General features: G+C 53.2%; 1 protein-coding gene across 7 annotated transcripts in view; it reads right to left on the bottom strand.

The window, feature by feature from the left end:
• Window positions 1-413: 413 nt before the first annotated feature.
• Window positions 414-13232, bottom strand: part of SCMH1 (Scm polycomb group protein homolog 1) — a 73307-nt gene continuing 60488 nt past the window's right edge. For 4 of the 7 annotated variants that reach the window (XM_048326756.1, XM_048326761.1, XM_048326757.1 and 1 more), the window contains 4 exons: window positions 9783-9914; window positions 3704-3907; window positions 2543-2685; window positions 414-666 (listed from right to left, as the gene is read on the bottom strand). In XM_048326756.1, coding sequence (XP_048182713.1) covers window positions 541-666; window positions 2543-2685; window positions 3704-3907; window positions 9783-9914 — 605 coding nt within the window. In that variant the 3' untranslated portion in view covers window positions 414-540. The remainder of the gene's footprint in view (window positions 667-2542; window positions 2686-3703; window positions 3908-9782; window positions 9915-13232) is intronic. The other 3 variants (XM_048326759.1, XM_048326758.1, XM_048326760.1) reach the window with 3 other exon arrangements.

Here is a 13232-nt window from a genome sequence, read left to right as displayed (position 1 = left end):
GCTCCCCCAATGCGGAAGACGGGGCGGGGTGGTCCATGCTCTGAGCTCGCTGCGGTGCCACAGAGCTGAAAGCAGGCTGGGGGCACTGAGCCCCTTGAGGCTGGGCAGACTCGTCCGGCCCCCAGCCCAGAGCCACCCCCATGGGCTGTCCCGAGCAGGCATGGCCAGGAGCGCTGAGCCACGGAGAGTGTGAGAGGAGTGGCTGCATGTTCCCAGTCCCCACGGGCACTGCCCGGAGCGCTGCTCCATCCCAGGAAAGCAGGACCGCGAGCCCACGGAGAAGTGCTGGCTGGGCAGCAGGGAGAGACCCTCCGCTTCCAACACCCACAGCTCAAGTCTGGTGCAAAGCCCAGCTGTGCCGGGCTCCTCCTGAGCTCCCGTCGGGGCCTGGCCGGGGCGGGGCCCCGAGGGCCCGGCCGGGCGTCGGGAGTGTCCGTCTGCGGCGGAAAGGGGTGTGTGCATGCGAACCTGTCGGCAGGTGAGCGCGGGTGGGGACGGCCGGGAGCGGAGCTTCCAGGATCCATCCTGCCAGGAGTCCTCTCAGAACTTGCCTTGCTTCAGCTTGTCGATGTGGTAAGTGAGCTTCAGGGCTGGCCCCAGCTTCAGCCCCATGTACTTCATCATCATGTCACTCCGCAGCAAGAGCAGGGCTTTCCCGTCGATCTCCTGCAGGGAGGGGAATGACAGTGCTTGTGATGGCACCTGGAAGCCCCAGCTCTGCCCGAGCCAGGCCGTGCCCAAAATGCAACAGCAGGGCTGGGTGTGAGAGCCCTGCTCAGCAGCATCCCAGTATGGACACCCCAGTATGGACAGCACAGGCAGCCCTACATCCACCCTGCTGCAGCGCTGGACCCATGTGCGCAATGGGAATTCTGCTGGGTGATCAACCCCCAGGAGCCATTTCCAGAGGGCCAGCACATCCTGAAGGGAGGTGGGGAGGAAGGAAAAGGGAGGTTTCACTGACAGGGGAATGACAGAGGCAGTGGCAATGCAGGGGAGCAATCGCTCACTCCAGGGCATTGTCATCCCAGCACAGGAGAAATCTGGCAGAGGATGCGTCAATGGTGACAGCCCTGCTGAGACACACAGAGCCCTGAAGTCACAGCTGAAAACGGAGGTGAGGGAACAGATCCTGAAACCCAAAGAGCCTGTGCTCTGTGACTGGGTATTAGGAAAAATTTCTTCCTTGAAGGGGTGGTCAGGCACTGGCACAGGCTGAAATCATCATCCTCTAAGTGTTCAAAAAATGTATGGATGTGGCACTTGGGAAAACGGTTTAGTGGTGGCCTTGGCAGTACTGGGGGAATGTTGGACTGTATGACCTCAGAGGGCTTTCCCAACCTGAATGATTCTGTGGTTCTATTTCTGGAGCTCCACAGCACAGTCCCAGCCACTGGCAGAGAGTGGTGGAGCTCCTCATCCCCACTGGGGCTGATTCCAACACAGCAGCTTTCAAAGCATCTGATGCTTTACAGCAGAGCCAGACGTGTCCCTCCTGAGACTAAGGAGAGGATGGATCATGAAGCTTAAAATAACCAGGGAACAGCTTTGTACTTGGCATTTGCAAGTCGAAGTCTTGCGGTCCCTTGCAGCACTCCTGCCCATGACCCAGTCCAGGCTGGGTCCAGAGCTTTGCACTGGGCAGTTTTCCATGAAGAAAATGTTAATGGGCTTAAAAGTGAAAAATAAAAATCATGACTTTGAACAACAGAAAATCCTGTCCTATGTCAATGCTCAGTTACTTTCAGGTTGGTGAGATCTCCAGGGGTCTCCAGTACCAGGTTTGATCTGTTTTCCCCTTCCACAGATGAAAGCAAGATTCTCATCAAGATTGCCAATCCAGGGCACTTCCATCCCTTGGCAGCTTTTGCATAATTAAAACAAACATTTCTCAATTACTGGTGTTTCTAAAATAGAACTAATTAAAACCAGAAGTGTTGTGTCAGCCCAGCCCAGAGCAGGACGCAGCACTGGGTGTTTGCTCCCACTGCTCTTCATGAGCAGCACCAGAACATGGACTTAATCAAATAGGGCAGAGGGAAGACGGTTCTTGCAGGGGGCAGGATGTGCAGCTGCCAAACCTCTCTTGTAGCTGTAATGGTACAAACTCCATGCTGTGTCTGCAGCTGTTTTACACTTACAGATGTGCACAAGGACCAGAGCCTTAAGAGACTCCCTGTTACAGGAGTTGAGCAGCAACACACTCCATGAATCCCATTAGGAATGTGTTTCTTGCCAGAAGAAATTTGCCACGAGGTGAGTATTAGCCTCCAGAAGGAGGAGAGTTTGTGTTTTCAGCACTGGGATTCACTGCAGAGGCTCCATGTGCACCCAGGCTGCCCCTGAGGGGTTCTGATGAGGATCCAAGCCCTGACAGGGCATGACCAGGATTTATGAGGATCTTTTTATGAACCACAAAACTCCAGCTGTTCCGAAGTGCTGCCGTGTTCTGACACTCCTGGATTTTCTTTGTGTGATTTGCCCCCTCCCAGATGTGTACACACACACACGCACACATTTGTACATGAACCGTGGCACTCACGTGTTTTCGGAAGAGGTCAGCGTGGGGGCCCAGCTGTGGGTCCGACTCGCGGATGAACTGCATCACCTCCTCCACCGTCCAGGACGAGGGGTCGCGGCTGCTGAGCCGGGAGACGTCCCGGGAGCCGAGGTACCTGTCCGACCCTGGGGACGGCAGACACAGCTCTTACTGGGGGTCCCTGGCAGCGCCCCGCAGTCATTCCCCCTCAGTCCACCACTCAGCTCCTCTCCCACAGCAGGGCAGAGACACAGCAAGGGGCACGTCCCAGTCGTGCCCCAGATTCCTGTGGCGCAGGTCTGGCACTGAAGCCTTATTCCCTCTCCTCAGCCTGACTTTTCTGGGCAGCCTTCTATACTGAGCCCTTGTCCCCTCTCTCAACCCCCATTCCCCTTGTTTGTCCCCAGCTCTCACTCCTCCTTGTCCATCGGCTGACACTTCCCACCTCAGCAGAACATCGCCCTGCCATTCCCACGTCTCTCCCCACGCATGGTTCCTCCTCCCCTCCCAACACCTTTAGCACATTTAACACGGCAAAGCTGGTTTATGTTTTCACTGGCTGCATCTTCTGACGGACTGAACCCACAGGTGACATCCCGTTGTCCAAAAGCACGGCCTGAGCTGGCACTGGTCCTGTTCCCAACGTGCACAGCCCCTTGTCTCAGCTGCCTGCAAATGTGTGGGGGACGCACCAGCAGCCTGAGCTTTTCAGAGGCTTTTACTGATGCCATGCACCTAAAATGACACTATTTGCAACCCCACATGCTGCAATGAGCAGTTCAGCTCTTCTGCCCCTCTTCCTCCATACAGACAAATGCCATTCATGCATCTGCCCATCCTCCCAGCCCCACCAGGCAACTTTTGACTGCCCAACCATTCCCAATCCGTCCTTATGGACTCAGACACCCATTTGTCACTTGGACACAGTTCAGCTCCTGCCTATTCCTTTCTCCCCACCGACCTCCAGGTCCCCCGAGTCACCAGCCAAAGGAGCAACGTCACTTGTCCACACTGCCACCTGCCAGGTGCCATCATACCTAACAGACTTGGTTGGCTGTGCAGAGCCCAGCCTCTGGTACTTGCTGAAGTCACAAAGGTGTAACTGGAGTTAGAATAGCCCTTTATTGCCCAATTTACAGCTGCAGGGCTGTTCTGAGCTCTTACCCCCAGAGCTAAGCCTGCGCAGGGCAGAGGTGCTGCCCTGGCTGAGGCTAGAGGGCTGGTGCAGGTGCCTGTATCCTGGCAGGCGATAGTCTCTGGAACTCCTGCTGTGGCTGGATGAATTGACAGAGTTCAAGGCAGAGTCCATGGGGTCCAGGCGAGGCTCCAAGGGCCCTGGGAGGCCATCTCCCAGGACAAAGGTTTCACCTGGAATGCACCAAGCTGCAGTCAGTGCACCCGAACGCCACGGCCCCACGCTCCCACGCGAGGCAGAGCCACAGCAGCGGCAGTGCTCGCTGGGTGCGACCCCTTGCTGGTCTCTCCCCAGCACAGGGATCAAAGCAGGCACTGCTGGAGCCCTGGTGTTCACCAGTTTGCCAATCTGCAAACGGTGTCACCATCTGCCGATGCCAGTCCAACCAGCATAGTGACAATGGTCCCAGACTGGAGCAGCAGCTCCGCTGTTCAGCTACTCTGTCCGTGCCACCACCAGCTGTGGCCCAGCCCTGTGGCCTGACTGCCCTGAGCCTCTCCCTGGCCAAGGGGCACTGCAGGGTAGGGCAGGGCTGTCCGATCTGGATGCCAATGGACACAGGACTCACAGACAGTCCTGAGCAGGGAAGGGAGGGGACGCTGCCCGAGGGGTCACACACTGCACATCCTCAGGAAATGGTCCTGGTGTTTGGGACTGGGGTGTCAGACACACATGCAGAGCAGGAGGGAGCTGTAGGCCAGGCAACGCTCCCACACCATGCTGGTCCTCTGGCCCCAAAAGCAACAAGCTGCTCATCCCTCCTGACCTCCTGCTGGGCCAACTCCCTGTGCTGGGACATGCACAGGAGGGCCTGGGCTGAGGGCTCTCCCCAGGCAGGGTATTAGAGCAATACCGGCTTCCTCACCTGCTCCAGAAATGCACTGAATTTGCAGCTGTCTGTGGCACTATTGGGATGGAAGGGCTGAGCAGACTGTCCAGGGTGACAGGTTGTGCTGGCTGAGCCAGCAAGGTCTGCCTCTGCTGTAACACTGTGACAGCTTCATGGCACGTCTGTAGGTTTTACTATGGCACAACTGAGTCTCAGCCCAGGTGGTCCTTGTGCCTCATGAGTCACCCTCAAATACCTGAGTTCTTTATTATGAAACACCTGCCAAGGAGGGAAGCAGCTCCACGGTGAGGGGGTGAGGGGCGTTGCCTGTGTACTCCAGACCTGCCAGCACACGTGGCTGGGAGCTGCAGCTCCTCCACCAGCGTCCGTAGGGACCCTGAGGGCAGCTCACAGCCCTGAGCTGCTGCCACTCGAACACCACGGCAGGTGACAAGGGTGAAGAAGCCTGAGCCACTGCACTGGCCAGGCCCTGGGCTCCTTCCCTGGGACTTCAGACTACAGGAGCAGCAGGTGAGAAGCCAGCACAGCCCTGCTGTGCTGAACTGGGACCATGTTGAGCGTGCAGGGTCTGCGGCCTGGGAGACCCAAAAGCTGTTGAGATTTTCCCAAATTCGCTCCTGAGCTGATGCTGCCACGCTCCACTGAAGGGAAGTGCAGCTTGCCAGAGCCTGAAGCGGTTCCCAAGTGCTGTGGACGTTGGGTACCATTGACTGGGGCAGCCTCTCCTGGCTACACCTTATTTGTTCTGGTTTCTATGAACCGTGGCACTATTGTGAAAGCTGGGATCTCTAGTGTCACATGTCCTGCTGTCTGTGTTTGAGCAGAGACCCCAGAGGCCAGTTCAGCTGGTCCAGCCCCAACCTTCCAGGGCTTCACATCATAAGGATACGAAATGGGAACATGAACACCCTCGTCTGGCTGTTGGCCAGCCCAGTGTGGCTGGTGTGGGGTTATCACCTGGGTAATTGCTGCTCCCATCCGGGGCTTTGCCACTCTGCACTTGAGGCACTGCTGCCTTTCTTTGCTTTTAGGTCTCTGGGATGTGCCCAGAAACAGCAGCACAGCCTTAAAATCTCATGTACAAACTGCTGGTGTGAAGACTGTCACTCCTGGTGACCTGTCCTGTGCTGGCCCACACGTCACTTGCTTCCTGCATGGACAGCTGTGTTCTCACCTGCTCTGGATGCACAAAGAATGGTTTGCTGACTCAAGGCTATTCCTGAATAACTTCAAACTCCTCCTGCACTCCCACCATTGCATTTCAGCCCCAGACTGGGTGCAAATCAGAGCTAGCTGCCCTGGCCTGGGCTGGGTGGACATCCCCTGCCCAGCCAGACCCACCTGTGGGTGTCACTCGCACCAATGGGTTTCCACTGTAGCTGCTTCCAAGCAACTACATTTGGTCTCCTGTTGGACAGGACAGTTCTGTTTAAACCCCAAAACACTTCCCATTGAACATCTGGGGAAGGGTGCTGACTGCCAGGGAAGGGCAGAGGCAGGAGAGGGGTCAGTGGGCGCAACCCTTTGAGCTGTCACAGGACAGTGGCTGTGGGCATGGAACAGATCCAAGCTGTGCATCTCAGCCCTCCAAGGAAACCCAGCACCTTTGGAGGTGACAGAGAGCTTCAGCTTGCCAGGAAGTCCTGGGACACTCACCCAGATGTGCTGGGTCAGGCAAACACACGTGTCTGTGCTCCCAAAAAGCCCAGAGCTCTCACAGCGCGGGCTGGCATCAGCAGAAGGAATTTCAGGGCCCAGTTTGGGAGAGCACATGCACAGGTTCCTGTCAGTGCAAGGCTGAGGATCCAAAACTCACCCTCAGAAATGACTTCACTCAACAATTAACACACTGTCATGACAGGAGTGCACTGTGATGCATTCTGCAAACATGTGATCCTGTTCTCACATGCTGGTGATCACACACCCAAGGGCACGGGTGAGGCCCTAGGGGCACGATGTTTTTTTGCCCAGGAGGTAAAACCGAAGGCACACATTGATCCCCAGGTTCCCTATCCCTGCACAGGTGAGTGCCTGGTTGGGCTGTAACACTGCAGCAGAGCTGGGGGCTTCGTGGCAGGGTCAGTGCAAGAGAGATTGAGGGTTTTCCTAAAAATACAAGTACACAGGGAACTGCTCAATGAATGATACCCCCAGGGAAGGGAGATGGAGATGAGACAAGAGGGGAACGATTACTGCCCTTGAGAATCACCTGTAGCAGAAGACAAGATGCTCCTGCAAGTGGCAGGGCATAACTGCACTCAGGCACGATCCAGGATCCTTCACCCTTGATAACCGGTGTTGGAGGAGGAGGTGGCTGATCCTTAGGCAGATTTCCTTACACAAACTGTTGGATTTAACTAAAGGCTGGCAGTTGGCACGTTGTAGGGAAACACACCACAATTAGTGGTGGAGAGGCAGGGAGCAGATAATTAAAGTTTAATTAAACAAATAGTGCTATAGACTCAACGGTGTCATTTTGCTGCTAAAACACGGGAGTTTGGCCACAAGCACAAATGTGATTTGCACTACTCCTGAACACCCACTGCTTCCAGCCAGTGATGGGCTGTGAAGGCAGGTCCCCACTGTGCTGGGACTGCAGTGTTTCAGCAAAAAGCCACACGAATGCCACTGGATGCAAGAGGAAAAACAATACAAGATGTGAGATCCCCTCCTCGTGTCTCTGCTTCTTGCCAAATGCAGGGTGAATGGAGATGTCCCACTGCTGCTCACAGCCTTCCATACAGCAAACTGGGAAGTGTTCAGGAGCTGCTGCCTGAGACAGAGTTCACCCCCATGGGAAGATGTACCTTGCTCAAGAAATACTCAATATCTGAGTATTTCAGGTGCATATTCTTAAAATATATCCTGTGAAATGCAAATATTCCTGCCTGCACCTCAATTTCACGGTGGAGGAGGATGTATTCGTTACAGCTTTTAGCTGTGGGGTAAGAATGAATTTCTAGATGGAATTTGAAACTGCACCTCATTGCTCCCTGCTTGGACTGAGAACAGAACCAGATCAAGCTGCTGCAGGAAGGATCAGCCCCCTCACAGGCAGACACACTTCCTGCCCACTTGTCTGTGTTTTTCTGGAAGAGGCTGGAGAATTCTGGCATCCAGATGGCACAACCCATTCGAAGGCCAAGGGATAACTGAATAGACTTTGAAGCAGACTAAGAATCAATCTTGTAGAAACCTAATGAAGGCTCCTCCTTGGAATTAGCCATTATGGAAGCCTTCTCTCTTCACTGACAATACAGAGTGTGAAATATTCACCACCCAAACAAGGCATTTGAACCTTTGGAGCAATCCAGTGCTTCAAGAACAGGCTGAACACTGCGTGTCCCACCTGCTGGGGGAGGAGGAGGGGCTGGGCTGTGCCAACAGTTACCCAAATGCAGTGGCTGATGGATCAGAGAGGAATCAAGGAGAACAGCACCCATTTGGAGGTGAGAAACAAGAAGGGGCCTCAGGGAACAGTTTTTAACTTGTCAATATGCTGGAGTAGATGAGGCAGTGCCACACACCAGCTCTGTCTTCGCTTCAGCTCTGTGACAAACCTACAGTTTTAATCACTGCAGATAATGAGGTCACTAGAAACTGTCCATCACAGAGTCATGGAAAGGTTTGGGTTGGAAGGGACCTTAAAGCCCATCCAGTCCTGTGGACACAAAAATGCTGCTAGCAAGAATTTTTCTTGCTATTTTCTAAGTCCGTGAGAGACTTTTCTCTCTCACAGAAGATATTAGCAGAGTTCTATAAACTATGAACACCTGCGACCTTGCAGAGCTTTGTTTATGGTACAGTAGAAAAATATTTTGACAATGGATGTTTTAGGATTTTAGCCAATCGCCCCAGGGGGTGGCTGATCCTTTGTCCAATTAGACTATGAAGAAAAAGTCTATAAAAGAGTTTGTAAAAGAATTAAATAAATCAATCTTGCTGCACAATTCCTGCCTGCTGGATTTCTCTCCTCCTCCCTACGGCTGCGGGATACAGTGATATTTACTGCAGTAATACAGTCCCACCCCCTGCCATGGGCAGGGACACCTTCCACTACTCCAGCTTGCTCCAAGCCCCATCCACCTGGCCTTGGACACTTCCAGGGATCCAGGGGCAGCCGCAGCTTCTCTGGGCAAGTTCAGACCAGCTGTGCTTAGAGGCAGGGTCAGTGATCCTGCAGAGCACAGGACACAGTGATGGATGCAGACCAAGATCACCCACAGGTGCCAGGCTTGGCACTCACATTTGGGATCAGCAACCCCAGCAAAACCAGGGAAACGGGGATTCTAAAGGGACAGCAACAGAGCATGAAGCCACTGAACTGCGAGCCCACCCAGGAGTCTCCAGCAATTTTTCAGGGATTTCAGTCACAAAGAATCGTGACTAACACCTTGGCAGATTTCACCATCCATTAATTAAAAGGCCTCAGTAAGATTAAATCTTCAATCTGCATTATGAAGGGTTTGCAGTTCAGAACAAAAGTGGGAGTGTATTAATTGAAGATTACTCAGTTCAGGGAGTCCTCCGGCTACCTGGACCTTCTGGAAATCCCCCACCTGTGCATGCAAGGGACACCTGTGGATCACACACCAAAGAGGACATTCCTGCAGCTGCTGTTGGGAACATGGCCCGGCACATCTGCACCAATGGTATCCCAAGGGACTCTGGGAAGCAGCAGCAGTGTGGGATGGGAATGATGTGGCTGTGCTGGTGGAGCCAGTGAGACCCCACGGGGGTTTTAGGGAGGACTCTGAGGAACAAGATGAGATCCTGGGAAAGGGCAGCAGGTTCCTGGCCATAGAGCTGCACATCAGCATCTGGACAACAGGCTGCAGCAAACCCTCAGGGAAAAACCCGGGGGCAGATTGACTGAGGCAGCTGGGCAGTTTGAGCACTGTTAATCCCATGCGCAGTGATGGAAGCTAAACCAGATTATACGGTGTGAGATGATGACTGTCAGGGTTAGAAGGAATTCCTGCTGCATTCCACATGCCTGACACATCTGTGCGGGAAACTTGCCTCAGCACAGAGCAGCTCATCCACTCCCCTCTGGAACACCAAGCACAACCCATGCCAGGGCCAAGCAAAGCAGCTCCCTGAAGCCACAGCTCGGTTTGGCACAGCAGATCTGACCCTGCTGCAGCCGGGACAGGGCACTGGGAACAGCCAGCTTTGGGAAGAGACGCTGTGCTCACCTTCCAAAGGGTGATGGTCATTCTTTGGTAACTTGGGGGAGAGAGGAGCACTGTATGGAGGGGAATCTTGGGAATAGCGCTTTGTACCCCGGCCTGGTCCCTGCAGAGAGCCGTCTAACGAACTGCTTCTGTCTAGGAAAAGAGAACAAGCCCTCTTTAGGAGTGGAGACGTCCTGGGAAATGCAGTCTTGACAGAGTCCCCTGAGCCCTGTGTGCATCGCCAGCCTGGGCACCCACCACCTGTTCGAGCTGCAATCCAGCACATCTGGCAGGGCTCAACAGAGCAGAGTTTGCAGGTTTTATCACAGAAAAAGTGTGGTGAGAAAACTAACAAAGAATCTTTGCCGTGTTTTGCCATATTTCACCCAAATATCACCTCTAATTGACTTAATTCCGTTTCTCCACCTTCTATGCCTTGGCTCAATCCACACAATTCCTGCTCACCCCACTCATCACCTTTCAGACACACGTAATCCTTGGATGACTGGCAAACAACCCTTGGATGATCTGCAAACCCTCTGTGCCATGCACAGTTCTGGATTAAACCTTACTCCAATTTTCAACTTCCCCCCTCTGTGAACCCCCCAGGCGCTGTCACTGCTGCTCCTCTCCAAACACAGCCCAAGGACGGGACTCTCCCTATCCTACCCAGCAGACGGGACGCTGGGATGGGCTGGGACGTCTCTGCACACACGGCGTCAGTGGGTGGGTGAACAAGGAATGGAAGCACTGACACTGATGGGGACAGCAGCCAGGCAAGTGACACAGGGGTGACAGACCCTGTCCCAGCTGAGGTGACCCTCCAGCTGCCCCCTGCCCACACAGGCCACCAGCTCCCAGCTGGGCCCTTCCAGCCATCCTGAGCATGGGTGACACGTGAGAGCTCACAGCATTCCTGGGTGCGGGCACAGAGGGGTCCAATGCTCCTACACAAATGCCAGGAGCCACCACCAGCCTGGAGCAGCCCCAACAGCTGGCACAGGGCAGGAACATGTGCAGGAGGGGCAACAGGTACGGGGGGGACCGACGGGACCGACACCAAGGGAGATGCAAAATGCCCAACAAACAGAGGTACAGGTGGGGGGAAGCACCAGACGGGCACAGCTGAGTTGATTAAGGGGAAACACAAAGGTAGAGAAGGTACCTGTTCAATTAACATCCTTCAGGGAAATGAAAGAGCTGCTTGCACTGAGGCCCTGGGACTCCATAGGAGTATGACCAAAAATCACTGTAACATTGTCAGAAAAACAAATTCCATCCTCAGGACGAGTCCCTGTAAGAAACACTCAGCCCAGAGAGGGGAACACATGCTCTTGGTAATGTCGCTGGATAGCCCCGTGTCAAACTGCACGACCTTCTTCACCCAACAGCCACAGAACCACAACACAAGGCGATGCTCTACAAAGGTTTCATCAGGGTTTGGTTTGGGTTATATTTTTTTAAGTGGTTGACATTAAAAGTAATGCAAACACAGCAGGTCAGGTTATAGACGTTAATCCCGGGAATCAGAAGTGAGGTCGGTGTAAATTAATGGGAGGATAAACCAGAAATAGAATTCTGGTTTTAAAGGACAAGTTTTAAGAAAGTAAAGAAATGGAGTAACAGACAGAACTGCACTCAGGTCATCAGGAATACAAAGAAAATGCCTTGAGTTCAAAGATTCCAGAAACCTCATGAATATGTATCATCAAAGAGGAAATAATCTGAGAGGGAAGGACCCCAAACCTCAGTGGATAGATGCTCACATTGAGAAGGATGCTGACAACAAGGAGATCATTTACTTGGATAAAAAGGCCCTGCTCAGCATGGAGCCATGCACCTCAGAGGATGGGGAGCGCAGGGATGAAGGGAGGTTTTTAACTCATTCTGTGTTTTGAGACAATGCAAAGGCAAAGACAGGCCTGGGTTTCAGCTACAGAAGGAACAAGCACAGGGGAACAGAGAGAGGGGATGCTGTGCAGAAAAGTAAGGATTGAGAGAAAAGGAAAAAGGATTCTCCTTGCCTCCAAATGACAGGACAGTTGGAAGGGATATCTCACCTCCCCTGCCTTGGGAGGCTGGTGGGAGGAAGAGCAGCTCACCTGCCTTGCCTGGATGGTGCTGTGGGCCATCCCAAGGCCATGGCGATGGATGCCTTTTCGAGCAGTGACAGTCACTCACCTCATCTTGTCAGGCCACTCAGGGCTTCTACTTTAGGACAATGTACCTTGCACTGACTGCACTGGCACCTCCTCCCTGGCTGCAGAGCACACCTACACACCTGGCTCAGGTGTTGATGCATCTGTGACATCTCCCTGCACTCAGTGCACTTGTAAGGTGAAAGATGGTAGATTTACACTGGATATATGGAAAAAAATCTTCCCTGTGAGAGTAGGGAGGCCCTGGCACAGGTTGCCCAGAGAAGCTGCGGCTGCCCCTGGATCCCTGGAAGTGTCCAAGGCCAGGTTGGACAGGGCTTGGAGCAGCCTGGGACAGTGAAAGGTGTCCCTGCCCATAGCAGGGGGTGGAATGAGATGAGTTTTAAGGGTCTCTTCCAACCCAAACCATTCTGGGATTCACTTCCCGCTGCAGCCATGCTGAGCACTGGGGGCAAGGCTCTAAGGATAAAAAAAAGGACAGGAATGAAAAAATCCACCATTGACTAAGTCAAACAATTGAATGTCCTCAAAATGGAGACTTGAGGGTGCAGAGGAAGCCAAGAATGACAGTGCACCTGAAGCTCTGGGTCTGCCGCAGTCAATTCTAACAGAACTCATCACCACATTACTGAGAGCAACTCGAAATGTGGTGCCAACATTGGAAAAAGAAGGTGGAAAAAAACATTTTTACAATAAAATGCCTATGTCTGACCTCAGCAGCACCACAAGGCTTGTGGCAGGCTCTGAAGGAAAGGGCAGGAAATACACATGGCACATTCTATGGCAGGTGTTCATCAGAGGAAACCGACCCAATGGCCTCCCTGCGATGGGGAAATGCTGATCTATCACATGAGGGAGGAGAAATCAACCTCACATACCTGGAATTCAGCAAGATGTTAGGTACAGAGAGCCACCAGCTGAGACAGAACATGAATTACAGGAGCCTTGTTCTATGCACAGAAATCTGATTGGAGAGGAAAAGCTGTCGGCAGCACACTGAGAGGGAACATGAGACTGGAGAGCAACCAATGAATCTGCTTGAGGATCATCCTTGAGCCCAGTGTCATTTAATAACTGTATTAGCAGCTGTGGCAGAAATTTTAGAGATTCACTGATGAAATCTGCTGATGTTTTCCCATGTCAGGCCTGACAAAGCAGCATTTAAAATCAGGCAGGAGGGATATCTATAGAACCAAGAACCACCAAGGAGGAAAATCCAGCAGCTAAATCCAGATGTGCACTTGAAGCACTGTCCCATGAGCTGGGGACCTGCAGGTGACAACAGTGGATGAGAAGAACGGGGTATGTGACC

Source organism: Corvus hawaiiensis, chromosome 23 (genome assembly GCF_020740725.1).
Source record: "Corvus hawaiiensis isolate bCorHaw1 chromosome 23, bCorHaw1.pri.cur, whole genome shotgun sequence".
In the NCBI taxonomy this organism is placed as follows: domain Eukaryota; kingdom Metazoa; phylum Chordata; class Aves; order Passeriformes; family Corvidae; genus Corvus; species Corvus hawaiiensis.
Note: the sequence above shows the minus strand (reverse complement) of the source record. Positions and strands in the feature narration are given on the sequence as shown.